Below are 26842 nucleotides of genomic sequence, written 5' to 3'. Positions count from 1 at the left end.
TTCAACAATCATGTATTCATACCTTTGTGAATTATTTACATATAAATATAAATGAAAGAATTTTCCATGATGGAAGAACCTTATGGCTGTTAACCTAAGGAGAAATCAGCAATTGAAAGGGTAAAGGAGAAATACGGGAGAGTAGCCATTTGATGGAGAAAGATCCCTGGGAGGTAAGAGAGAAATTAATCTAGAACCTACTTGAAGAGATTCACTTTGCACAAAAGGAGGGCTAATCTCTAGCACCACAGATGACGCTAATGAAGATCAGTTTCTGTATGTGGGGGAGGAGATTGGGAGTGTGGGGAGAAGCTGAGGAGTTTCGAGTATAAAGAACTTTTAGTTTTCTCCTAGACATGTCCCTCCGGAACCCTTGTGTTAGTAGCTGTTAGGTGTTAGTAGGAGTGACTGACTTGTGTCTGTTCGCCCCAAGCACATCGGATGCGGTTAGTATCATACTTTTGAGCTCTTTCCTTCTGCAAAAAATGACTTGTTGCTGCTTTTTCCTTGCCCCTGCAAGAGCTGCCTCCGAGCACCCCTAAACGAGGCCAGGATACGGGGCCACTGATGAATACCTACCACTCTGTAGAAGAACCCAGGGAAGTGCTTTCAAATGGTTTGTTTCAATCTGGGTGTGTTGCATACTGCAATGAAGACTCTCTGTTTCCTGATGGCATTTCAGACGGCCGCGGTACCCAGCTCTCTGGTCAGAGAAGTTTAGGAAACCACCCTTACCCCTCCATGCACACACACACACTGAAATTATATGGAATTGCTTTTTTGGCAGTCTCACAAAGCCCTCTGTTGTTCCTGTTGAATAGTCCGCTAACTGTGAAGTTAGGGACAAGTGCTGGAGAGCTGTCCCTTCCCTTTCCTTCAGATTTTAAGAGCCTTCCAGCAGCCAAGCTTACCTTTCATGTAAAATATATTTAGCCACTCATTACAACTCACAATCCCTTTGTGGTCCTTGGGTTCCAGACAGGGATTTGAAAAGAGTTTTTTTAGATGTCAGGCATCAAAGGAAATTGAGAAAATTATCTCCATTTTTTTTGTCCTCTGCTCCAAATCTTCTGACATTGCTAGAGGCTGCCCCCCAAATCCCTGTTACTTCCTTCTTCTGATATCTGCTTTCAGGAGGAAAACCCCATAAAAACTAATCTTTTCCTGTTTCCTATGCTAGAAATCCTGTTATTGACATGTTGATGATAAAGGCACACTGAAGTTCTCCTCTAAATGGATGACACAGATCTGTGTTGTAGTTAATTTTCAGTCCTAGTTTTAATCATCCTAATTAATGGTATTATTCTAAAAACAGTACTTTTCATGACTTTAACATATAATTAATGAAAGTCAAGATTCTTATGATGAAAGTATTAGAAATCTATGACACTTGGGAGATAGCAAATATTGCATCAGCAACCAAGGTGTGGTTTGAAGATGAGAGCAAATTGAAAGTATTGGAATGTATAATTGAACTACACATAACCTGTGTTTAATCTGATTACTCTTCTCATTCTAAGAACAAAAATGAGGTCTATAAATTTAGTCCCTAAGAATTTGTGTTCCTATGAACTTTTAGAAAGAGTACTTTGACATGACTAGTTAAGTGAATACGACTCTAATGAATGCACTTGATGATTAGGTTTCAAAAAATGGTAGGTTCATTTTACAGCTTAATTACGTATTAGAAAGAGTATTATTGTATTTAGAATCAGAGAGACCCCTATTTTAGCTTTATCAATTACTATGTGTAATCTTGATGTTGATTTCCTTAAGGCTAAACTTTCTTGTTTCTAAAGGGGGAAAGATCTGATAGAAGTCTCACAAGAGACTTACCTGGAGAATGAAAGAGGAAGAATTTTTTAGGAGAAAAATTGAGGGCCCGTGTAATGGCTCAATTGGCTAATCCTACCCTTGCAAGCTCTGGGATCCAATATGGGTGCCAGTTTGTGTCCTGGCTCCTGCAGTTCCCATCCAGCCCCCTGCTTATAGCTTGGGAAAGCAGTAGTGGAATGCCCAAAGCCTTGGGATGTTGTACCTACATGGGAGACCCAAAAGAAGCTCCTGGCTTCAGATCATCTCAGCTCCAGCTGTTGCAGTCATCTGGGGAGTGAACTAGAGGATGGAAGATCTTTCTGTCTTTCTTGCTCTCTGTAAAGCTGTATTTCCAATAAAAATAAATAAATCTTTAAAAAGAAAGAGAGAAATTGAGTGCAGTTTTGGTCAAACTGAGTTTGAAGTGCTGTAGAAAAATTTAGATTTATGCATTTTTATTAACTGCCTTAAGACCAGAGACTATCTTTTTAGTTTATTCAGATGAGATTGATCATTGCACTTGGGAAAATGAGATTTTTATAAGCTGACAGTAAGATACATCTCAACACTTGTTGACAGCATTTTGTGAACTTTGTTCTTCCTGTGTCTCTTCTCTTAGTGTGCTCCCAAAAGTCCCCTCTTAAGATGTGTGCCCAGCCAAGCCCAGCTTCTTCACCACTAGTAACTGGTAGTCCTCGTTCAGCCACAGTCCACCTGCCTGAGGCTGTCAGTAACTCTCCAGGCTCTGCAGGATGAACTTAGCATGACTCAGGCCAACAGTCAGCTAAGCCATGGTCCACCCTATATACCACCTTCCTTCCTTCTCCTTTTTCTCCGTGTTTTATGGGTGGCAGATCATTCTTCCAGTTCTCAAATTTCATTGACTTGTTGCACATCCATGATGACATCAAAAGCACAAGGAAGAATGGGTAGTAATGGCATAATATGTATTTTGATTTACCTTTATGTTGCAAAGGATAATTCTCCACCCCTTTCCTCGGTTGTAATCGATTGAAATTAAAGTATGGTTGAACGTTCCCAAAAGTAAGCATGATGCCTTCAATTTCATATGAAAACTGAAATCAAATTAGAAGACCTTATTTAGCAAATAACCTTGAGGTTAGAAGTAGAGAGAATATGGCTTACAACTCAGATATATGCTTGACTTCATTGTGATTTAGTCTGTCACTTTGAAGATGCACACAGGTCAGACTAGATTCAGGCTTAAAAGGTTAAGAGAGTGCATTCTCTATGTGTTCTGAACACATTGCTGCTCCTCGGGGCATCCTTCACACTGATAGCCACCACCTGCCGCCCTCTCCTGCCATCCCACATCCCTGCATTCTTATCCTCCACCTGCTAAACTCCACAGCCACATCCCACAATGTCTTTTGTGCCCAACCTGACACACTTCTTCCTCTGGATTCCTGCATTGCTACCTCCTCGCATGTCTAAAGGACACAGAAACTCCATTTACTCTTGCAGGGGAAAAGATGGAGGATCCAGGAAGAAAGTTTTCTCCACTGGCCCTTGTATTGAAAACTCTTTGCAGTGAATTTTCTATAAATTCTGTCTCTCTCCAGACACACTTCTAAATAAGCCCCTTGGGTGCTTTTTTTTTTCTTTTGGTTATAGATTAATGTGTAAATTAGAAGATTGGGTAGGTGTAATTTCCACACATGCTCATTTAATTAAAGATGCTGATCTTGCTAATTATTTTGTTCGACCCTGCCTTGCAAGTGTCTTGAGAACTAGCTTTTTCTCTCCATAAATTCACATGGCACATAATAGCAGGTTTCTCATATAATGAAATGAGTGCTTAAAAACTGTTACTGATCAATTTATTGACAATAAACTTGGTATAGCAGTTTTAGGGGGAAATATTTTCTATTGTCCTTTGTGACCCTATGAGGGAAACCCAAAGTAACCATTTGAGACTTTATGCACAAATCTGCCCTGCTGCATTTCTTTGACAATAGATTTGCCTGTATTATTGTCTGAAACTTTTATTTTTACTATAGTTGCCTCCTCAGATTGTCATCTGAAAATAATTATGCGTTTACTGAATCTACATGTTTATTTTCAAGGGTCACAGAAAAGAAACCCATCAGAAATGCTATAGTAAAAGCATTTTACATAATGTAAATATGATAAAAATGGAGCCTTCACTTTTTAATACCGCATGCTAGACTTCAAACTGAAATATATTTCAGAACTGGATTATGTTCAGAAGGGGTCATTTTCTTCTGTTGAAGTTTCATGCATTTCTGTTATGTCTCTAGATTTAAGCTGCTTATTACTAACACTGAGACAAAATGGTTTCTCTGGGAACTTGGGAAATAATAAACAGTCTCAATTAGGGAGCACTTTTGCCTGGATTTGGTCCATGCACTTATGGATGCGAAGCCATTTTGTGTGCACAAAATCTTGAAGATCCTTCCAAGAGAGACTGTTTGGATTATTTACCCAGTGATGTGTTTGCCTCTTGCAAAACTTTTGTTTGCAGTAGTTGTGAGCAAAGCCCTGAGAATCACAGAGCTGGCAGGAATTTCAAGTGGTCTCCTTTCTTTGCCCTGGTATCCAAGGGGCAGAAATGACAAATCCTTCAGCATGGGTAACTGCTGATCCTATTTTTGTGAGGCATTCAGGAGTGGAAGTCTTGATAGTGCCTAGGTGACTCTTATAGAAGAAAGCATCCAGTATTTTTGTTTGTTTGTTTTCCTGTTTCAGTTTAAAATTTTGAGAGGCAAGCAATGATGAAAGAGACCGTTACTCTATTTCTTGGGTGGTTGATAGCATGAAATGAATTGCTTTGGGCATTTCAAAGTCTGGGAGAAGATTATATTCTGTTTGGTGTTCTTGATGACTTTTTATTGACATCATTGCATTACTCTCCTACCACTTACTGGTCCACATTATATCACACGTGAAAAGCATTCAGCTTTCTATATGGGTTAGGCAGCTCATCTGAAGAGAATTAACAAAGGCAACAGGGAATGGTGTACCTGTGTTCAAGTTGAAAGGCATAGTCCCTGGGGCTAATGAGGAGTCATATTGAGGTGTTTAATGCTAAAAAGGCAGCACTGGGCAAGCAATAATGTCCTACTGATTCTGTTTGTCCTACGGACCTCTTCTGTGGCCCTAGTCCAAATATTAAAGTGCTTTGAATGATGACCCTGTGTGTTTAAAAGACCACCTAATCCATGTTGGCAGTTTGATTTTTCTCCTGAGAACATATTTTAGATGTGTAGGTTAATTTCTTTAGTCTGGTTATTCTTGCCTTGGGTATTCTTTTCTAATAAAAGAGCTAATTATGTGATTTAGATCGACTATAGTTAACCGCATGATCGACTTTATTTCTCTATTAAGATTTACAATAGATAAATTTTAGATTTATATAAAATTATCATAGAAGTGAAACTGTCAATAATCTTAGACTGATCTGACTAGAACTTGCTTTTAGAAAGAACAGTTCTAAATAGTTCATCTCAAATGTCATTCAGTCAGACCTCCTTGTGGTGCCCCTCCAGGACTGTGGACATTGTGCAGATCTGGGGTATCACTGGTTCCCAGGTGAACTATGCTGTGTGTGACTGACAATCCACAGTTTTGTAATGATGCAATCTGGTGTAGGCAGGCAACAGGTATTTGGGAAGCAGCTGAATCTAAGACAACCAGGAATATGGAAGATCACAACCAAATGGAGAACACATATCCCATATGAAAGCATTCAAATTTGAAGAAGTTTGACCATTTTTATAGACAAAAATTCAGCATTCACTGCCAGCATGAGACTCCTATATTGCAGATAACTCTAGAACCTTTGCATTAGCTAGGGCTCTCTTCATTGTGTGAAATACAATCAAAACTCAAACAACAGAGGGGATTTTTTGGCTCTCTGGGTGATTGAAAGAACTGGAGGGAGCACTGTAAAAGCCAGGGTCTTCTGTGTTTGAATTGGATCCCTAACACACCCAGCATTACTTCCTTACTAATCTAACTTCTGTTTGACCTTGCTTCCTCATACAGAAGATCAGTGGATGTGGCTGGAGTTCAGGGACTCCAGCAAAAATAGAGGAGTGACTTTGATTTGTCCTATTGCATCCTAACCTCTGCCTCTTGGGAACAGTGGCAGGGGTTGGACACGAGGTGGTGTGGTGCAGTGAGGTAGTGTTGACCAGGCCTGAGTCCTATGTCTCATTCACCTGCTGGTGGAAGAAGATGGGGACTGGGGGATTGGCTATTACTGGAAGACAAGGGAGGAAAACAGCTTACTGGGAATAACACATGCCTCTCAAAGTCTACTGCCCTCTTGGATTCCCCAGAAGGGCATGTGCCCCTGCTCTTTTTCTCTTCATGGCACTAGGAATGAATGCTCCAGGACAGAAAGCCTGTTTGGCTTCTTGGGTGGGAAGATTCTTTTTACATATGAAATAATTGAGTTTTGTTCATTGCGAATTGTTTTTGTTGTTGTTGTTCCAATGCTTTGTAAAAGTTCAGGCTGCTGAATACACACTCATGGAAATTCTGAAGGGGAAACAGTGAAGAGCCATTTAGTCCATTCCTCTGTCCAGGACAGTGAGCTGCACAGATGACTGCTTAGGGCTGCTGGGAAGAAACTGGGGATGTCAGTCTAGGCAGAGGCCTACAATAGATGGAAATGAACCCTTCTGAGAATTTCAGAATAAGTGCTTTTCTGCAACCCTGGATCTGACAACAATGTGAAAGGCAAGTTGGGATAGGAATGTAAGGCACCCATACATTTGAAGTAAGGAGTCTCAGTTTTTATTCCGTTCCAAATTAGTCATATTGACATGACATTAAGACAAGGGTTTTAGTCTAGTTAAAATCAAGTATTGAATAATTCATGTTGGCTCAAAAGTTCTGTTTTTAGTACTAATAGTTTGTATATTTTTAAAATGATTACTTTTTTATTGGAAAGTCAGATTTACAGAGAAAAAGAGAGAGAAAAATCTTCCCTCCACTAGTTCACTCCCCATGTCACATGTTTTAACTTGTTTGTAATACCTATTTTAAATTGTCTAGTAAGACATTTGAACTTCCTCAAGGACTGTTTCTATTGAACATTTTATTTCATGTGCGTAATACTCTCCTATTCTGTTGTATGTTTGTCTCATGAATGAAAACTGCTATTTCAGGCACTAGAATATGATAGCCCTGAAAATCAGATTGCTATCCTCCTCAAGGTTTGTTGTTGTTTGTGACTGTTCTTGTTGCTGCTCCTTGTTTGTTTAATGACTTTTGTGTGCCAATTCTACAGAATTTTTCTTTTATCATATGCAGCTTCTGAAATCAAGCTTGTGATCAGCTGATGATTAGACACGGATATCCTTAATTGCTTTCAACCTGTCAGTATGTGTTCCTTCCAAGATACTAGGGACTCCGCATGTATGTCATGGCATAAGTTGAGTGCTCTGTAAAACATTTATAATTCTGGGGCCCGGCGCGATGGCGCAATGGTTAAGGTCCTCGCCTTGCACGCCCGGGATCCCATATGGGCGCCGGTTCTAATCCCGGCAGCCCCACTTCCCTTCCAGCTCCCTGCCTGTGGCCCGGGAAAGCAGTCGAGGATGGCCCAAAAGCTTTGGGACCCTGCACCCGCGTGGGAGACCCTGAAGAGGCTCCTGGCTTCGGATCAGCATAGTATCGGCCGTGGCGCTCACTTGGGGAGTGAATCATCAGATGGAAAATCTTCCTCTCTGTCTCTCCTCTCTGTATATCTGCCTTTCCAATAAAAAAATAATAAAAATAAATCTTTAAAAAAAACATTTATAATTCTGATTTATTACATTTATTGCTGTAAGTGTGAAAGTTTAAGAGGACCCAGTGTGGTAGCCTAGAGTCTAAAGTCTTCACTTTTAATATGCTGGGATCCCATATGGGTGCACATTCCTATCCTGGCTGCTCCAATTCCCATCCAGCTCTCTGCCTGTGGACTGGGAAAGCCGTTGAGGATGGCCCAAGTTCTTGGGGTGCTGCACCCACGTGGGAGATTTGAAAGAAGCTCTTGGCTCCTGGCGTCAAATCGGCTCAGCTCCAGCCACTGTGTCCACTTGTGGAGTAAACCAACAGATGAAAGATCTTTGTCTCTCTGTAAACCTGCCTTTCTAATAAAAATACTTTTTTTGCTTTAAAAGAGTTTAAGAGGGTAAGTATAAGAGACTATAGAGTCTCAAGGCTAGCCATACATGAAATATGAGCTGCGGAATCCTTTTCTGGTGGTGCATCTAGCTCTGTGCCTGTACATAGCCTTTCACAGTCCCAGGAACATGTCATGACTTTCCAAAGTCCTTCGTAGACTTCTAATTCCATAGATTCTTAAGCTCTTGGCCACCTTCTTGTTTACCTCACCAATAGCACAGCTCTAGGCAGCTGTGATACTAAACATTTGCCACTGATGTTTACAACAGTCACCCTGGGGATACAGCTGCTTGCACTGAGTGAGCTCTGAGTCAGGTCAAGTAAAGACAAGCAAATGTGGTGAGACTTCCAGGGAGCTACCAGACAAGTTAGAGAGTGAGTTTTTTAAAAGAGGCCATTTTGAGGCCCCCTGAACCTGCTTTAGATGCTGCTTCCTTGGTGAACAGACTTCTGATTTTCACAGCTGCTTGTGATTTCAAGCTTATTCCTTTCCAAGGCTACCATGGAATTGAGGAAAGAGACTTTAGAATGTTCAAGGTCAAATGCCATAAAAACCACTGTTTCACTGAGTTTCAGCCGTTTTTAAAAATGCTTCTTAGATTGTTGTGAACTTTGAAATATTTTGCAGAGTACTTCAGGCTGATTTGACTGTGTGTATATATGTGTGTGTACATGTATATGTACATATATTTTATATGCACATGTATATATATATAAAGAGAGAGAGAGACACAGATATCATTGTTATTGTGGAGGAATGAACTTTCAAAGGTCTTTATTCCATCATTTATCTTTATTTACTTTTTTTTTTTTTTAAGATTTTCAATGTTTTATTTATTCGGAAGAGCAAGAGAAAGACAGATAGGTTTTCTGCCTTCTGAGACTCTCCCCAAATGCCTGCAACAGCCAGGGCTAGGTCAGGCTGAGATCAGGAGCCAGTTGGCTCCATTTTGTTCTCCTACGTGGTTGGTAGGGACCAAATTCTTGAATCATGCCAACTGCCTCTCAGGTGTACATTATTAAGGAGCTGGCTTGGGAACAGGAGAGACTCAATTCTCGGCACACATGGAATGCAGTGATTCAAGCAGTGGCTTAACCTGCTTCATTCCCCACATTTTTTCATTTGTTGATTAATATTTTCACTTGTAATAGATCAGAGATACAGGATAATACCTAATGTCTTATGAAGAGGACATTTTGCAATTTGGGTCGAGATGAAGAAGCATTATCGAAAGGAACTGGAGACAAGCTTTTCCTGCATGCATTCCTTAATTTTCTGTGGTAGCAATGTAACAAATGAATATTAATGGAAGCATATATATAGGTGGTGCCTATATCTTTACATAATTTACATAGTGTTTTGTGAAACTATACCATGTAATTTTCCCATAGGAAATGGGGTAGAGTATCACATACTAGAAGCAGATATGATAGGACAACTCACATTGAAACACGAGAGTTAAATATTAAAAGTATACAAAAAAATTTGTGAGTGCCAATGTTGGATGCTTTAGTACTCAGGCTTCACAGGCTATAGCTACATCAAGGTGAAAATATTATTTGGCCTCTGTAGTCTTTACTTTTCAAGAGAAAGAATGCCTCTTATATATTTTTTCTGCTATTTAAGTGTATTATGGCATTGTCTAATATATTTTAAAACATTGTCAGTCATCAATAGAAAAGAAACTATTTTGAAGAAATGAAAATAATATTGAAAGGGCTACTGATCTTCTATTTTGCATGAAGGTCACCTTATCATATATTTGTGCTCTGAGTTATTTCACTGAGCATAATGGTCTCTATTGGGACCATTTGGTTGCAAATGGTAGGATTTCATTCTTTTTAATGGCTGAGTAGCACTCCATGAGTAGATGTACCACTGTTTTTTTTTTAATCTACTCCTCTTTCATTTTTTAAAAATTTTTTTTTATTGGAAAGTCAGATATCCAAAGAGGAAGAGAGACAGAGAGGAAGATCTTCCATCAATGATTCACTCCACAAGCTGGAACTGCATTGATCCGAAGCCAGGAGCCTCTTCCAGGTCTCCCACATGGGTTCAGGGTCCCAAGGCTTTGAGCCATCCTCTACTGCTTTCCCAGGCCACAGGCAGGGAGCTGGATGGGAATTGGGGCCTCCGGGATTAGAACCAGGGCCCATATGAGATTCCACAGTATGCAAGGAGAGGACGTTAGCTGTTAGGCCACCGTGTCAGGCCCTCCACTCCTCTTTTGGTGGGCATTTGGCTAAATTCGTCAATGACTCATAGGTCATACAGTAACATTGTTTTCTCCAGGAAGGTTTTTTTGTTTTCTGCTTAATTCTTCAGTAGAATGTTATTTAACTTCATGGAGTTGTAAATTTTTAAACTTTATTCCTGTTGTTGATTTTGTAGTATGGCTTTTCATTTAAGGGGATGTATAGTATCTGTATAATAGAGATTATCATATAAACATGTGAAAATACAATGCTGTGTGCATCTCTACTTCCAAACCAACGATGGACTTCCAATGAAACTATTAAATATATCTTGACAATAAGATGCTGGACTGTCTGCTATTGTCCATATCCACAATGTCAGGATACATTTAGATAGCAGAATGATGGACTTATGACTGCCTATGAAGGACTGTACTATTGTTAAAATATGGGGAAATCGGGACAGGGAGAGGGAGTTTGGGGAGCAGGTAAGGGAAATCCTAGAACCTATGGAATTGTACCATAAAAGTAAAAATAAACATCTTTAATAATTAATTTAAAAAGAATCAGTTAAATATTTAAGACTTGGTGTTTACAGATATAGCCTAATAACCTGGAACATTTCTGGATAAAAACAAAATACTATATATCCAAATGTTATTACTAATGGGACATTGCTAGTTCATGGGTGACAAATTCTGTTGAGGAAGAAGATCTTGTAACCACTTACCTCAGTTCATTGTCTTTGTTTGCTTACTGCTATAACTGTATGCATAGAACCAGTGAAGAGAAGTTTGCTCAACTCACTGTCCTATGGCTGTGATGTTTGTGATTAAGGGGCATCTTTTGTTTAGGGATTGCTTCTTGCTGTGTCCTGGCATGAGAGAATGACAAGCAAACTCATGAAAGAGCAGGGGAACCCAGGCTGACCCATCCTTTTATCAGAAGTCCATTCCTGTGACAGTTGGCATTCATCCACCCAGGAGGACAAGTCCTCACGACCTCATCACCTCCCAAGGTCTCGCCTTTCTGTATTACTGTAACTGCAATTCAATTTCAGCATGAGTTTTAGGGAAGGGGATATGTTTGAATCATAACACTCATGGTACCAACATCTTACAAGCTACGTGTGTCAACAGTGCAATGCCTTTATGTGAAAGACAACTGAAAAAAGATGACAAGCCTCTCAAAAGTAGAAAGTTGGACCACAAAGTAGGAATACCCTCGGCCTCACTGCTTGTGTTCTAGGTCCTTTAAGTAGAAAGTTCTAATAACACCTTCCACCTCCAGAGAAAAGGCTAAGTTGATTTATTGCTGAAGCCACTATTATTATTAATTCAATCAGTATAGAAGATGCTGAAGACTTCACCATTTACTGACCACGGGTGGTCAGCAGCCCTTGTATGTTTGGTAGACCCTCAGGGTGATAGATCACTCTTAGTGAATGCGTGAAAGCACAGTGAGATAGCAAGAGGACTGTGGACGATACCTCAGCAGAAGTAGTGGAGCGGGAATCCCAATGTGAACAATAAGGAGTCCTGCACGGGAAGTCTTCTATCCAAAACGCCACTCATGCCATGGGGGCCACGAGCTACATCATCACGGCTGTTTGGATGACAACATCTCAGCAATCAAGGACCCACATTAAAAAAAAAAAAAGTGAAGCTGCAGTGGTTTACAGTTCCAGGTGGCATAGGTAAAAGACACACTCCTGAAAGTCTGTATCACACCCTGCACATTGTGACAGGCCTGTATTACTGACAATTGCAAAGATCTGAGATTTTAAAGACCACTTTCAAAGCAAAGGCTGTTCCACAGAGCTGAAAAAACATACATGGATCAGCGTTTTCCACCAAAAAAAAAAAAAAAAAAAAAGACAAATTCCAAGGTGACAAGCACAGTGTGACCACTTGATCTAGCAGGTGACTGCTGTTGCAAGTGTTCATTGCAGGAGTTACTAGGTGTCAGGTTGACAGTTTGTCATATTACTGGGTGATGTCTTGCTGGGATATTTATACAAATGTTTTGATTCAAGTCCAAAATGCTAAAAATGAAAAAAAAATTAAAGTGATTAGAATTTATTTGAGTTCCATGTCTTCATGTGGAACCTGTGCTGAAAAGGAGCCAAAAGAGCTGCTGTGCTGGATATTCTTGGATAAAAATATAAATTTCAGGTAAATATTCACATTATGAGCGTCTCTGTAGGCATTTCCATACATTCCCTAAAATGTCGTTTCCGTAGTGTTTGATAAAAACTCCTGTTATAATAGAGGCTGGTAACGCAAACGCAGTTAACCCTTTGGATGCTTGGAGTGTGCTGTTTCTGTGTTGCAGTGTGCTGGCGGGTTACAATGGAACCATCTTCGCCTACGGGCAGACGGGCAGCGGAAAGACATTCACCATCACGGGCGGGGCTGAGCGGTACAGTGACAGAGGCATTATCCCAAGGACCCTGTCATACATTTTTGAGCAGTTACAAAAGGTATGAGACTAAATTTATTCTCTATTTTACATAACCCATACAAATTTGCAATGAATATTGCAAGGTTTCATTATGCAGGTTGAATATCTCTAATCCCCAAACCCCAAACCTGAAATTTGAAGTGTTCTAAAATCTGCAAGTTTTGTAATTTAGCAAAACACCCTAACATGCAAAAATCCCTCTTCTAGTCTCATGTGATAGATCACAGTCAGAAGGTAGGAAGATAAAAATGCCTTTAGGCTGGGCCAGGGCTGTGGTGTACCTATGTGTATAAGATGTGTGGGAAACAGATTCACTTCATCTTGGGGCCTGGGTCCCACCTCCCAGATATCCAAGGATATCTCAGTATGCATACATAAATATTTCAAAATAAAAAAAATCTGAAATCCAAAACTCTTCTGTCCCCAAGAATTTCAATTACAGAAATCCCAGCTTGTATAGTATATATGTATGATATTATTGTGTCTTAATACTGACCTAATTTTTAAAGAAAGTTTGGGATTTTGCTGAAAAAGTAGAAACTAAGGAAGTGCTGCTATTTATTTATGTGTTTATTTATTTATTTTTATTTGAAAGAATGATAGGAGAGACAGAAACAGTGAAAGATAATGAGACATTAAGATTTGTCATTCCTCTGGGTCACTCCCCAAATAGCCACTGCATTTGGAGGTGAGCTAGGCTGAAGTCAGGAGCTTCTTCTAAGTCTCACACGTGGGTAAGAGGGGCCCAAGGATTTGGACTATCTTCTGTTGCTTCCTCAGATCCATTAAGAGGGAGCTGGATTAGAAGTGGAGCAGCTAGGACTTGAACCTGTGCCCCTATGGGATTCCAGTGATGCAGGGGCAGTTTTCACCTGCTGTATCATAGGGCCAGTCACAGATGAACTTTTGAATGACTTATCATATGGTGTCATTTTATTGCATACCTCCAAGTGCATTCAACACAACACATAACATAACTAACAAGGTAGGTCTCCTTTTACCCATTATGTAGTTGGAACGACTAAACATCAGATTCACTGAGTCCATGTCTTTTTTTTACATTAATTCATTTATTTTTATTGGAAAGTCAGATATACAGAAAGGAGGATCTTCTGTCCACTGATTCACTCCCCAAGTGGCCGCAGTGGCCGGAGCTGAGCCGATTAGAAGCCAGGGGCCATGAGCCTCTTCCAGGTCTCCCAAGTGGGTGCAGGGTCCCAAGGCTTTTGGCTGTCCTCTCTTGCTTCCCCAGGACACAAGCAGGGAGCTGGATGGGCAGCGGGGCCACCGGGATATGAAACGGCGCCAGTATGGGATCTCGGCATGTACAAGGCAAGGACTTTAGCTGCTAGGCTACCACGCTAGGCTCAAGTCCACATCTTTTACGTAGCACATCTGGAATTCCACCCCAGGTCTGTCTGAAGCAAACCACTGTGCTTTTTAATGATTGTAAGTACTGCTCCTTGTACTACAGTCTGGTCTGATTTTATTAGTTGTGTTTCAGCAAATTCCCTATAGTTAGTCCCTTACCTTCTGTGGGTTTCAGTTTTCTGCTTTTTACCAGTAGGGATTGAATCGTATTGGAAGATCTCCAGCTATTTTGGGGTTGTATTAGTTCTATATAACAAATGTCCTAACTGAGTCAATGTAAAGTCACTTCAAAATCGCCCCCACCGTATGCTATTTGCATTTGGAGTGGTGAAGATGAGAAGAAATTGCTGAGATCTACATAATTCTAATTGCTATCCATAAAACAGCAATTATCCATTAGTTCAGCTCATCTCTCACTAACCTAAGCATGCCAATTCTGCACGCCAGAGATTTGGAGGATGGGTCCTCCTGCACATATGAGAGTAGCATATGTGAGGCCCAAAGCGTTGCTTTTCAAGTGGCTCATCTCTCTCTGCCATTACCTGTTTTCTGTTGTTCGCACAGTTTGCAAACTTGGACTGCCACTTTCCATAGTTGCTGTTGCTGTGGATAAATGTCTGAGTGCTGCTGTTCAGACAGACTGGGCTGGTTCTGAGCTACCCACACGTAGCTTGTGGCCTCAGAATGCCTCTTCTCTCTTGCAGAGTCATTGAGAGGCCAAACATACTGTATTTAAAGATATTGTCCATTTCTTGGCACATCATACATGCATAAAATTATGGGTGCTGTTAGTGTCTGTAAAGTCAATCACTGCCCAATGTCAGAGGACCCCCGAAACTCTCAGAACATATTAAGTCAGTTCTCCCGATGAAGTTAAACAGAATAGGCAGATCTCCTCTTAGCAGAAACTGTTTTTAAACTTTTTTTTTTTAAATTCATCTTCAGTTAGCATAGTACAGCTCTAAAAGTCTGAATATCTCCGGAGTTCTTCCCATCTGTGAGACCTGTGTCCAGATCTTGCTGTCCTTGACATTGCCCTCATCCCGTTTCCCTCAGAATGATCCTACATAACTTCCTGGGTCTGGACAGAGAGCCCGGGCCAACTTACAGCCAATGTAGCTCTTTATAAATGGCCAGATTTCCATGATGGGGTACAACAATTTGATTGTAATCAAACAGAACCACAGTGAAAGACAGGAGGCTGGAATTGCATCATGTAGTCTGTTCTGCTTTGCATAGCCCAAGAACTCAGACAGTGCTCAGAGGTCTCCAGTCTGACTAGCTTACAGGGCCATGTGCAACCCTCCAGAATTCCTAAGGGAACATTGGACTTCATCAGTCTTTACATCAAGGTAAAGTAAGAGCCCTGTGTTGAGGCCCGGCATCTGAAACGCCCAACAAGTGTGACAGGAGCACGGTTTCACTGATTTTTAAGAGAGCATTGATTTCATTTATTTTAAAAATCACTGTTCATTACTTTTGAGTATTGTGAGATTCAGACTTGTTGGGGGGGCGGGGCAGGAGAAAAAGCGTCTGCAGGAAACATGTGTGTTACATTACGGTCTGGCATGCCTGAACTCTGAGAAGCAGTAACAAGGAAAGGTAGCCTGCCACATAGCTCAGTGCTCTTTAAGTGTGTGTTCCAGTAAAAATCCAGGAAACGCAAAAACTAGCGAAGCCCAAGTCTCAGGGCAGTGGACTTGCCATTTTCCTGACTTTTTTATGGTTTATTCTAATTCCTGGAAAAAAGAGTTGCTCTACAGCAGACACATATACACAGTGGCTTTTGTTTTTGCTTTTCTTTTCCTTTCCTTTTTTAACTCACATGCTGAATTCTCCATTTGGAGTCTTCTGTAAACAGCAATAAAATAAAACAGCCAAAACAACAGCAATAACAGTAGCAACAGCAGCAGCGGCAGTGGCAGTAACTTAGTGGGACCTGTTAGAGACCGTACATTTTTTTCTAAGATTTTTAAATACAGAATCTCATTTCTTGGTCACAGTAGTTATTCAAGATCAGGGCTATTGTTTCCTGAGTTAGTATCATGGGAAAATAATTGAGAATAAGGATGGAAGATGACACAGTTAGATGTTTATTTTAGATTTGGTGCCATTGTGTGGTCTAACTGGTTAAGCTGCTACCTGTAATGCCAACATCTCATATAACTATCAGTTCAAGTCCCAGCTACTCCACTTGGAATCCAGCTCCTTACTAATAGCCTAGAAAAGCAGAAAGAGATGGCCCAATTGTTTAGGGTCTTGCCACGCACATCGGAGACCCAGATCAAGTTTTCAGGTTGCTAACTTCAGGCCTGGCCCAGTTCTGATCACTGTGGCCATTTGGATAGTGAAATAGTAGGTGAAAGATCTCTCTGTGATCCTGCCTTTCAAATAAATTAATTTCAAAAAACAAAAATAAATGGTATGTTTATTTAAACCCAGTTATGTCTCTTTCTAAGAAGAGATCAAACCAATATTGCTGAAATCTTCAAATGAAACATTTCAATGTTCATATAATATATAGAAATATGCTGTTTTAAAGACTGTTGCTGAAGGATCCTCCAGGGACTTATAACATGCTGAAAGAATCTTCCAGAGAAGAGTAGATGTTGACTATGGAACACTTTGTTCCAAAACTATTTCATGGAATACTTAGGAAATACTGGATTAGACTAACAGCCACACAGAATTTCTCCAGTGTTTATAGTTTCTGATACCTGTACTAAGCCAAGTTAAAACCGAAAGAATTAGATTGAAATGATGCTTTTACCAAACTATCATGCTAATGTAATCAAATAAGCCATTTGTTAAGATTAGCATTTGCGTCACCCACATTGCAGAATTCCCAACATTTGGTTGAAATTCGCTCAGCAAAGATTCAGTCCATCGTGTTACCTTCACAAACACTGAAATGTGAAAGTTGAACTCTAACCTGAGTCGTAGTCATGTGCTGGCTTCGATTTAACTTTTTATTTATTATTTTGTCTAGATAGGATTTTAATGTCTTTATTTGGATAGTTTGAATCATTTTAGGCCCAAAGAGTAATAATAACCTTAAAGTAAACAATATATGGAGGTTTATTTTTCAACTTCCTTGGTTTAATAAGTGTGAAAAACAAGGCCCTGCATGGTAAAGTCTTGTGGCTGGCTAGACTAGGATTCTGGTTTTTGCTTTATAAGCCACTGTTTTCTCTCTGCACTTTACCCCTTTTGAACAACACCTGTTAAATGGATTACTTTGGGTCAAGGTGATAATCAGTGAAGAAGGTTGCCCTAAGCAAATCCCCCTGTTAGAACCCAGTATGACAACCTAGCCACAAAGCAGATACGTTTAGCTCTTGTGAGAAGCAAGCCAATATTTGCAGATATCCTAGCATTTGTATTTTGATGAGAACAAGACAAAAGGACTATTATTTGACTTTTTTTTTTTGGTAGTGAAAACTGATTTTGGAGTTTTTCTTGAGTGCTGAGAAATGTCTCACCTCTATTCTACCTCAGCAATGTGATTGTAGGTTTTGTGGGGTCTTTGGTCTACTTTTAGTCTCATTACACTGGTTCCTTTCTCACTCCATTTCAGTAGTGACTTATAGATGATACCTCTCTATATCCCCGATTTGCTCATTTTAGCTAGAAGAAGTAACCCCATATGAGAGGTATATAGGCTGCAAACTGCTAATGTCCACTGCTAACCTGATTGATCTAAATTAGTTTTGGTTTCGTTGTAACAAATTTTCACTGTTATCTATTTATGTCACCATAAAATTTTGAAAAGTGGAAAAGAAAATTATAGTTGAAGATAAAAACTATTTGTTACTAAAGTTTTAAAAGTAATGACCTGCGTTCTCTTATGAATAGACTATTCATAGAATGAAAGTTTATTTTTTTCTTAGTGCCCTCCCCCCACTTTTTTTTTTTTTGGTCTAGAAAGTAAAATATGGTGTGTTTCAGAGGCCTGCAACCAAGTTGGCTCATTGTAAGTGTATATTGACTTTTTATGTATAATGTGAAACCAATAAAGAATAACAGACTGAACATGCTTGTAATCATGGGTGTTGGTCATTAAAGGAAAAGCTTTGTGCCATGTGAAGTGTCACGCACAAAAAAAACTGAACCATGTCAAATGAGACAGAGAATCTGAGGAAGCCAGTGATAAGGGTATGTGACTTCTTCTGAGTGGAATTGTTATTTATAGCCATTAAATAACATCTTTCCCAATTCCAATCAGGACAGCAGCAAAGTCTATACAACACACATTTCCTATTTGGAAATCTACAATGAATGTGGTTATGATCTGTTGGATCCAAGACATGAAGCCTCCAGTTTGGAAGATTTGCCGTGAGTAGCAGAACAACAAAGAATGGGAGGAAATTACTTTCAGATGTTCCTCTCAATTGTTTTCTTTGAAACTTAGTGTGTTTCTGGTCTCAATCATAATTAGCAAATACTGGATAACAGATCTTTTAGTAACATAAAGGGTATTTTTTCCAGTTATGACAAATGGACAGTAGTGATGGAAACTAAAATTGCCTGAAACTCATTTCTTGGGAAAATCTCTTGGAAGGAGTTGGCTTAAGGAAGTGGGTACATCCAGGATTGATGGGACAGCACTGCCTAATTTACACCACAGGAAACCCTTTGCTACAACTGTTCTCCTGTTCTAAATAAGGCATTTGAACTAGGACTCCAACAGCAAGAAAATTACCCAAGGAGAGAGAAAGAGCAGTGTTTGAAGTTTTTCCCAAATACTTCTGTACTCTGACAGTCATTTGATCTGATTGTTTCACAACTGAAGTAGAGCTTTATGAGTTTATGTTTTAATGGAATAAGCTACCATATGTTATACCATGTATAACACTGCTTAATGCTTATTTAAATATCTGCCTAAATTTGACATGTATTCCTTCATAACTAACTGTTCATATACTTTTGTCCAGATATTTTCATATATCAGAAATTGACTACATACAAGAAAATGTTTTAATTTTTTTAAAGATTTATTTTATTTTTGTTGGAAAGTCATATATACAGAAAGGAGGAGAGACAGAGAGGAAAATCTTCTGTCTACTGATTTACTCCCCAAAGTGACCACAGTGGCCAGAGCTGAGTTGACCCAAAGCCAGGAGCCAGGTGCCTCTTCCAGGTCTCCCACATGGGTGCAGGGTCCCAAGGCTTTGGACCGTCCTCGACTGCTTTCCCAGGCCACAAGCAGGGAGCTGGATGGGAAGTAGGTCTGCCGGAATTAGAACTGGCATGCATATGGGATTCCAGTGCATGCAAGGAGAGGACTTTAGCTGCTAGGCTATCATACTAGGCCCAATGTTGTCTTTATGAAATGTCTCCCAAATAATTTAGAAACACATATTAATAGATCAATCATTCTAATTTGTAAGGAAATTAAGATAACATAATAAGGAAAATAAGGTCTGCCGTTTATCCTACCTGCATAGGCATTCCTCCGGTAGTGTTGGTTGAGGGATGTGTATGCCATCTTTTTCATGCTTCTGAAAGATGGGACAGTTAGAAAAGGAGATCATTGTTTGTGTTCTAAATATCTGTGTAAGAATTAGAGGAAAGCAATGAATATGACTTTGGAAGCAAATGGCTTTTAAACGACTATTGGAATCCAACTTTTAGAAAAGATCAAACACTTCACACAGAAAAGATAGGAACAACTTTAGAGACAGAAGTGTATGTGGGGGAGACCATGTTATAGAGTGCTGTGCTGAAATGACCATTGTAATGCTGTTTAGATTTGGGCATTGGAGGAGGTGACTGGCTCATGAGGGTTTTTTTTGTGCCTTAAAAAATTGGCTTCAAGAGAATTAATTTGTCCCTTCCACCACATGGAAGGTGCAGGGTGCTGTGTGAGGCTTGGATTCTGGAGCCTGGACGAGTCTGCCTCTCTCTGTCTCTCCTGCTAGCTCTTTCTGCAGCTGTGCCTTTCACACAAATAAAAAAAAAGAATCTTTTTAAAAAAATGAAAGCGAACTGTTTGGTTGGGGCTGGCATTGTGGGACAGCGGATTAAGCTGCTGGCTGCAACACCAGTGCCCTATATGAGCACCAGTTCAAATGGTGATTGCTCCACTTTTGATCCAGATATCTGGGGAGTGAACCAAGGGGTGAAGGCTCTCTCTGTTTCTTTGTCTCTTTTCTGTCTCCATGGCTCTGTGATTATTCTTTTCAAATCAATAAATCTTTAAAAATATTGATTGGTTAATAGTACGGCCAAGATTTAAACTGAGGTACTCTCACTCTCATGTCAGAATAGTTTCAAAAAGTTTAAACTGGGACCAAACAAATAAATGGCAGTCACTGGTCTCAAAAGGCAATCCATGGTGATGATGATGAGGCTTCACATGTCCAACTTTGAGAGAACTGTGGTAAATGCTCATGTTTACAACAGCTCCTTTGGAAGTAGGAAGAATGCTCTATCTGATTTAGTAGCCTCTCTATTGTTAAAGGCAGAGTATCTTTTTAATAATTTTGAAGATCGTATATATCAGGCCTGGTGTGATAGCCTAGTAGCTAAATCCTCACCTTGCATGCGCCAGAGCCAGGATCCCATATGGACATGGGCTCATGTCCCAGCTGCTCCACTTCTGTTCCAGTTCCCTGCTTGTAGCCTAGGAAAATAGTCGAGGATGGCCCCAAGCCCTGGGACCCTGCACTCACATAGGAGATCCAAAAGACACTCCTGGCTCCTGGCTTTGGATCAACCCAGTCCTGGCCATTATGGCCACTGGGGACTGAACCTGCCTAAGGAAGAAACTATTCTTTGTATCTCCTTCTCTCTGTAAATCTGACTTTCCAATAAAAATAAGTAAATCACTGAAAAAGGAATCATGTATATCAAATTATCATACTGTAGCACATATAAGCATGTATATAATACTTGCTTTTTTGGATTTAGTAACTTTTAACATTTTACTATACTCACTTCATATAGAAATATTATGTACACATATATACTATTTATCTTGAAAGTACGGATATTAATAACATAATGTGTTTCACGACAGATCACAAAGTGGGGAAACAAAGATACATTATAATGCGTAGGGTATAATTCAATGAAGACAGCATTTATAATTTTATGTATCCTCAAAAGATGGCTTCATATATTTCTTAATTGCTTTCACGGTATATAAATTTCTATACACCCCAGGGAACATGTGAATTTTGTCTTTCTGTGTCTGGCTTATTTCACTTAGCATAATCTTCATCTGTGTCCACCTTGTGGAAGATGTCAGGATTTAACACATTTATGGCTGAATAATATTCCATCTTGTATACATGCCACATTTTTTATATAATTATCATCACATGGGTATCTAGGTGATTTCATTTTATAAAGTACAAATGTTATGTTAATTTTAAAAAATAAGGAATAAAAGACTTAAATTTATTAAGTAGACTTTTTGAAAATGAAGAAAATGGTTCAGGATAGAGTATGTGTTATATTCATCTGAATGTAATTGAGATGATTAGACTCAAGCTAAATATGGGAATAATCAGGAATGAGAGAAGCCACTTAAACTCTAAGAGAAGTACTGTAATGTAGATAGAGAAGAGTTCTTGGCTAGAAGTCAGGAAATCTTCTAGTCCCTGGCCTGTAATTTTAGATAGATAGGTTCTAACATTTTTTCTGGTTTCTTGTTGACTAGAACATGTGGGCAATGAATAGGATAATATTGAACAATGTTGCAATCACCTATACCTAGAGTTCAAAGATTGGTGACCTTCCCAGAATAGGATTTGTTGGGCAACTTCATACTCCTTCACAAATAGTGAATTTAGATATTTTCTAATGTCCTCCTTCTAGAAAAGAATACAGAGAGAAAGCAAGGACAATTTGCTCAGGATCCTCTGCATTTCTCAGCCTGCTCGGCGTTTAGTGGCTTTGCTCAACTTTGCCCGGGTGGTCTCTGTAGATGTCATTAGCTTTCTTCCTTCATCTGCGCCTGCTTCTTGGCAACCTTGTCATCTTTTGGAGAATGAGTTTCCTGACTCTGGTTAGAAATGAGCTCAGTTGTAAGACAAATATTTTCAATTTCTGCCCCCACATATAAGTGATCAGAAAGATGTGATTCTTGTATGTTGCACTATATTTCATGACAGCAAATCCCACTAAAATAACAAAGTCATTTAGAAAGAAGATACCTGTATCCAAATCTGTGGCCTGTTTACATAATTCAGTATTGACTCAGTCCACTTAGCATTTGGTCGTTAGCTTGCTGGCATGTAATCTCTTCACTGAGGTTATGAAGTGATGCTTTATAATGGAATGAGATTTGCCATACCTGGATTGGATTTATGTCACACACTTTTGAAATGATACAAACCCTAATTTTGAAATCTTGTCTGATTGAGCCCTTCACTGTTGTGAGCCTAAAAGTCCTACTCTTTGTTGCTATTAAAGATTTATTTATTTTTATCAGGAAGAAAGATTTACAGAGAGAAGTAGAGATTCAGAGAAAGATTCTACATCTTCTTTTTCACTCTCCAAATGGCCACAGTGGCTGGAGCTAAGTCAATCTGAAGTCAGGAGCCAGGAGTGAGAATTCTTCCAGGTCTCCCATTTGGGTGCAGGGTTCCAAGGCTTTGGACCATCCTCCACTGCTTTCCCAGGCTATAAACAGGAAGCTAGAAGGGAAGTGGAGCAGCCAAGACATGAACCATCATCCATGTGAGATGCTGGCACTTGCAGGCTGAAGATTAGCCAGATGAGCTATTGTGTTGGCCTGTCAACTCTTAAAGCCTTCCAAAAGTAGTAGGCAAAATGTCTGTTGATAGAGGGTATATGCACGCATGGTTCTGTCTGTGTTTTAACACAGGCTTGCTTATCCATGCAAACCTGCTGTATTTGTAAACCAGGTTGACCACGTGATGCTGCACAATAATCAGCCACCCATCATGGCTTTGTTCGCATGATGTTAGCCAAAAGGCCGGACAGCGATGCATCATGGCTTTCGCAGCATGAGTGGCATCACTTCTCCCATGTGCCATCTTCTGGATTCTCTTCTCACATGCACTCTGCTTTTTCTGTTTCTTCTTGTTTTTTGCTGTTACAGAAATATTTTTCTATATGTTTATCTTGTATGTATCTTGTGTATGTGATATCAAGATACCAAATTAGATTAAATTGCTCTTTTGAAAATCTTGCTATAGTTACTTGATGTAAGTATTGGCAACACTGACATCTAAATTAGCAATCAAAGTGATGAACACTACGTTCAACTAACATGAAATACGTAATTCATAACTATTTTAGAAATTGAATCTATAATTTTAAAACTCTGTGAACGAGAAATCTACAGAGTAAGATGTTTTCATTAAAACTATTCTACTAAACATTTAAAGAATCAACACCAGTTTTACAGTGTTTGTCAGCTAGTGGAAGAGAGAAAACTTCCCATGTTGTTCTGTGAAGCCAATATTGTGCTGTTAATATACAAGAGGTAAACAAAAATAACGTAGCCTAATGTCTCCTATGAACATAGGCTCAAAAATACTTAGCACAACGTTGGCAGTTCAACCTAAAATCTACCAGGTTATGCAGCACAATTTATTCTAGATTGAAAAACTAGTCCAACATTTAAAAGTCAATCAATGTAAACCACCATATTAATAATGTGAAGAAGAAAAATTATATGATGTTTACATAAAGCATTTCACATTGGCTCATTAAAGAAATTGCACAAGAATGAAGGATCATTCCTAAATTGCTGAAAAGGGCACCTACACAGACTCTTAGCTAATGCTGTATGTACCGTCATATGTAATGGATGCTTTCTCCCTAACATGCCCACTCTCAAGACCGATGTTGCAGCACGAAAAACTGCTGCCATGACAATGACACTGCATGTGGGCACTGGATCATGTCCTGGCTGCTACAGGACCAATCCAGCTTCCCACCTTTGGCCGGGGAAAAGCAGCAGAAGATGGCCCAAACATTTGGATCCATGTCACTAACATGGAAGATACAAAAGAAGCTCCTGGATCCTGGCTTTGACCTGGCCAGTCATAGCCATTGCAACTATCTGGGGAGTGAATCAGTGAATAAAAGGTTGATCTCTTTCTGTGTCCTATTTCTCTGAAACTTGACTTTAATATAAACACATCTATTTTTTTAAAGTCCACTCTGAGCATTCTTAGTTCACAATATAAAAATGTCATGATAATAAAGCAAGAACAGGAAATAAAAGTCATGTGTATTGCAATGAAAATGTCCCTGTATGCACATGATGTGATTGTCTACTTAGAATGTTTGCATCTTATAAATTCATACCTTATAAAGGTATAAGTTAAACATAAGCCTATAAAAGTTTAAATATATATTTATATGTAATTGCTTCTGAAAAAAAAAAAGAAGCAGAGTAAATGCTTCCTTACTTATCCAATGAGGCAAGCTTTACCTGAATATCAAAAGCAGATAAAAGTACACGACTCAGTGTTTTAGCATAGTGGATTAACACTGGTGTGTGGACCATGGCAGCAAGCTATATGGACAGTGGTTCTTGTCTTGGCTGCCCCACTTCAGATCCAGCTCTCTGGAAATGTGCCCGTGACAGTAGCAGAAGAATACCCAAGTGCTTCCAGGCCACACAGAGGAGAGATCTGGGTGACGCTCCTGGCTCCTGATCTCAGCATGTCTATTGCATTGCTGAAATGCAGACCATTGCAGCCACCTAGGGAGTGAACCAGCAGATGACAGGTCTCTCTCTCACTCTCTCTCAGTCTTTCGAAGGAATTAATGATTGTTTTTAAAGAAAAAGTGCAAACATATCTCTTCTGAGGTTAAATTCAAAAGTCTTCAACAAATTATTAGCAAATCAAATCTCAAATCCAACAGTTTACATGAAGAATCCTATAATACAAATAGATGATATTTATTGCATGTAGACAGAATTGGTTCAATATTCAAAAATCAGTCAATCTGATCAATCACACCAATAGTCTAAAGAAGAAAAATCACAAGATATCAAAAATGCAGAAAAACAATTTTCTGAAATTCAGTATCCATTCATGATAAATGTTTTCAACAAGCTAGGAACAGATACAAATTTTCTTAGCTTTATCAAGAATACCAATACAACAACTATAGCTAGCATTCTACTTATAATGGAAGCCAAATGCCTTTTCCTAAGATCATGGAACAAGGTAAGGATGTGCTTTTTAGCTCTCCTGTTCAAAATTATACAGGAAGTCTTGGCTAATGTGAAAGAAAAGAAAGAAAAGGAAATAAAGGATACCAAGAAGAAAGAAATACAGCTTCTTTTGTTGACAAATTATATGATTATGTAGAATATCCCAAAGAATCCAGCAAATACATTTTTAAAGCTAATAAGCAATTTTGCCAAGGTTGCAGAATGCAAAATAATGTAAGAAATCAGTTGCTTTCCTATATTTTACCCACACTGGAATACTTCATTGTAAATCTAATAAAATTTGTAGAAAACCTATATGAGGACAGTTATAAAACTCTGGTGAAATAATTTAGAAAGATCCCACTAAGGAATATTCTATGTGAAAGGACAAGAAGACCCAGTTTTACTAAGATACCAGTTCCTTCTAATTGATTTGTTGACCAACTATCAATGCAATCACAATAAAATTCCTACCAAGTTGTTTTGGGGATGTCAACAAACTGATTATGGAGGGTGATGTGGTGCATCAAGCTAAGCTACAGCTTGGGACACCTGCATACCATCGGAGTATCACTTTGAGGTCTGGCTGTTCCATCCAGCTTCTTGCTAATGTGCCTTGGAAGGTTGCAAATGGTGGCCAACTGCTTCAATTCCTGCTGCCCATGTAGCAGAACTGGATGAAGTTCCTGGAATCTGACTTTGACCTGGTGTCACTCTGGCTATTGTGGGCACTTGGAGAGTGAACTAGCAGATGGAAGCTTGCTCTCTCTGTCTCTCACTTTGCATTTCAAGTGATAAAATGAATAAATACTGTAAAAAAAACTGATAAAAAATTATATAAGGAAAGGACAAAGACTCAGAATATACAACACAGTGCAGAAAGAGAACCCAGTCAAAGGACTGACGCTACTCAACTGACAAAAGAATTGATGATTAAATCAACAGAACAGAACACACCAACAGAACAGAGTAAGAGCCCAGAAGAAAACTTGCACGAGTATTATCAATTGGTCTTTGGCAGCACAGCAAAAGGAAAGGGGCAGTCTTTGCTACAAATGGTGGTGGAACAACTGGACATGCTCATATGAAAACAAAAAATGGACATTGAAGCCTACCTACCTCCGTTACACCTTTCAGGAAATTATCCTAAAATGAATAATAAACTTAAATGTACATTGTAAAACTGTAAGACTTTTCCAAGATAACAGTGAAGAAAATCAAGGTGACTTTGGATTTTGTAGTGAAATTTTTTATGGTTGTTGTTTGTTTATTTTTTCTGTTGGGTGTTACAGCCCAACATTTGTGAGTTTTTAAATGGAATACCAAAAGCATTATCCAGGAAAGAAAAAAAAAAGTTAAATTGGCCTTCATTAAACTAAAAACTTGTGAAAGATGGAAGCGACAAATCACATGTTGAAAGAAAATAATTAGTAAATCCATTTTTGACACAGGGCTTGTATCCAAAATACACAAAGAATTTTCATGATTCAATGATAAGAAAATACATGACCCAATTTTAAAATTGAACCAAAAAAGATCTGAATAAATACCTGATCAAAAATTATAAACAAATGAAAAATAAGCATATGAAAAGAAACTCAGCATCATATCATTAAGAAAATGCAAATGAAAATATCGGTGAGACAGCCTGCTTACCTGTTAGAATGACTGAAATCCAAAACACTG

General features: G+C 39.1%; 1 protein-coding gene across 1 annotated transcript in view; it reads left to right on the top strand.

Annotated features, from left to right (window-relative positions):
• KIF6 (kinesin family member 6) overlaps nt 1-26842 on the top strand; it is a 361582-nt gene that overhangs the window by 62319 nt on the left and 272421 nt on the right. Inside the window, exons 4-5 of the mRNA XM_040983056.1 lie at nt 12508-12655; nt 18233-18342. Coding sequence (XP_040838990.1) covers nt 12508-12655; nt 18233-18342 — 258 coding nt within the window. The remainder of the gene's footprint in view (nt 1-12507; nt 12656-18232; nt 18343-26842) is intronic.

This window comes from Ochotona curzoniae, unplaced genomic scaffold (genome assembly GCF_017591425.1).
Source record: "Ochotona curzoniae isolate NIBS_2020 unplaced genomic scaffold, NIBS_Ocur_1.0 contig_3819, whole genome shotgun sequence".
Classification (NCBI taxonomy): domain Eukaryota; kingdom Metazoa; phylum Chordata; class Mammalia; order Lagomorpha; family Ochotonidae; genus Ochotona; species Ochotona curzoniae.
Note: the sequence above shows the minus strand (reverse complement) of the source record. Positions and strands in the feature narration are given on the sequence as shown.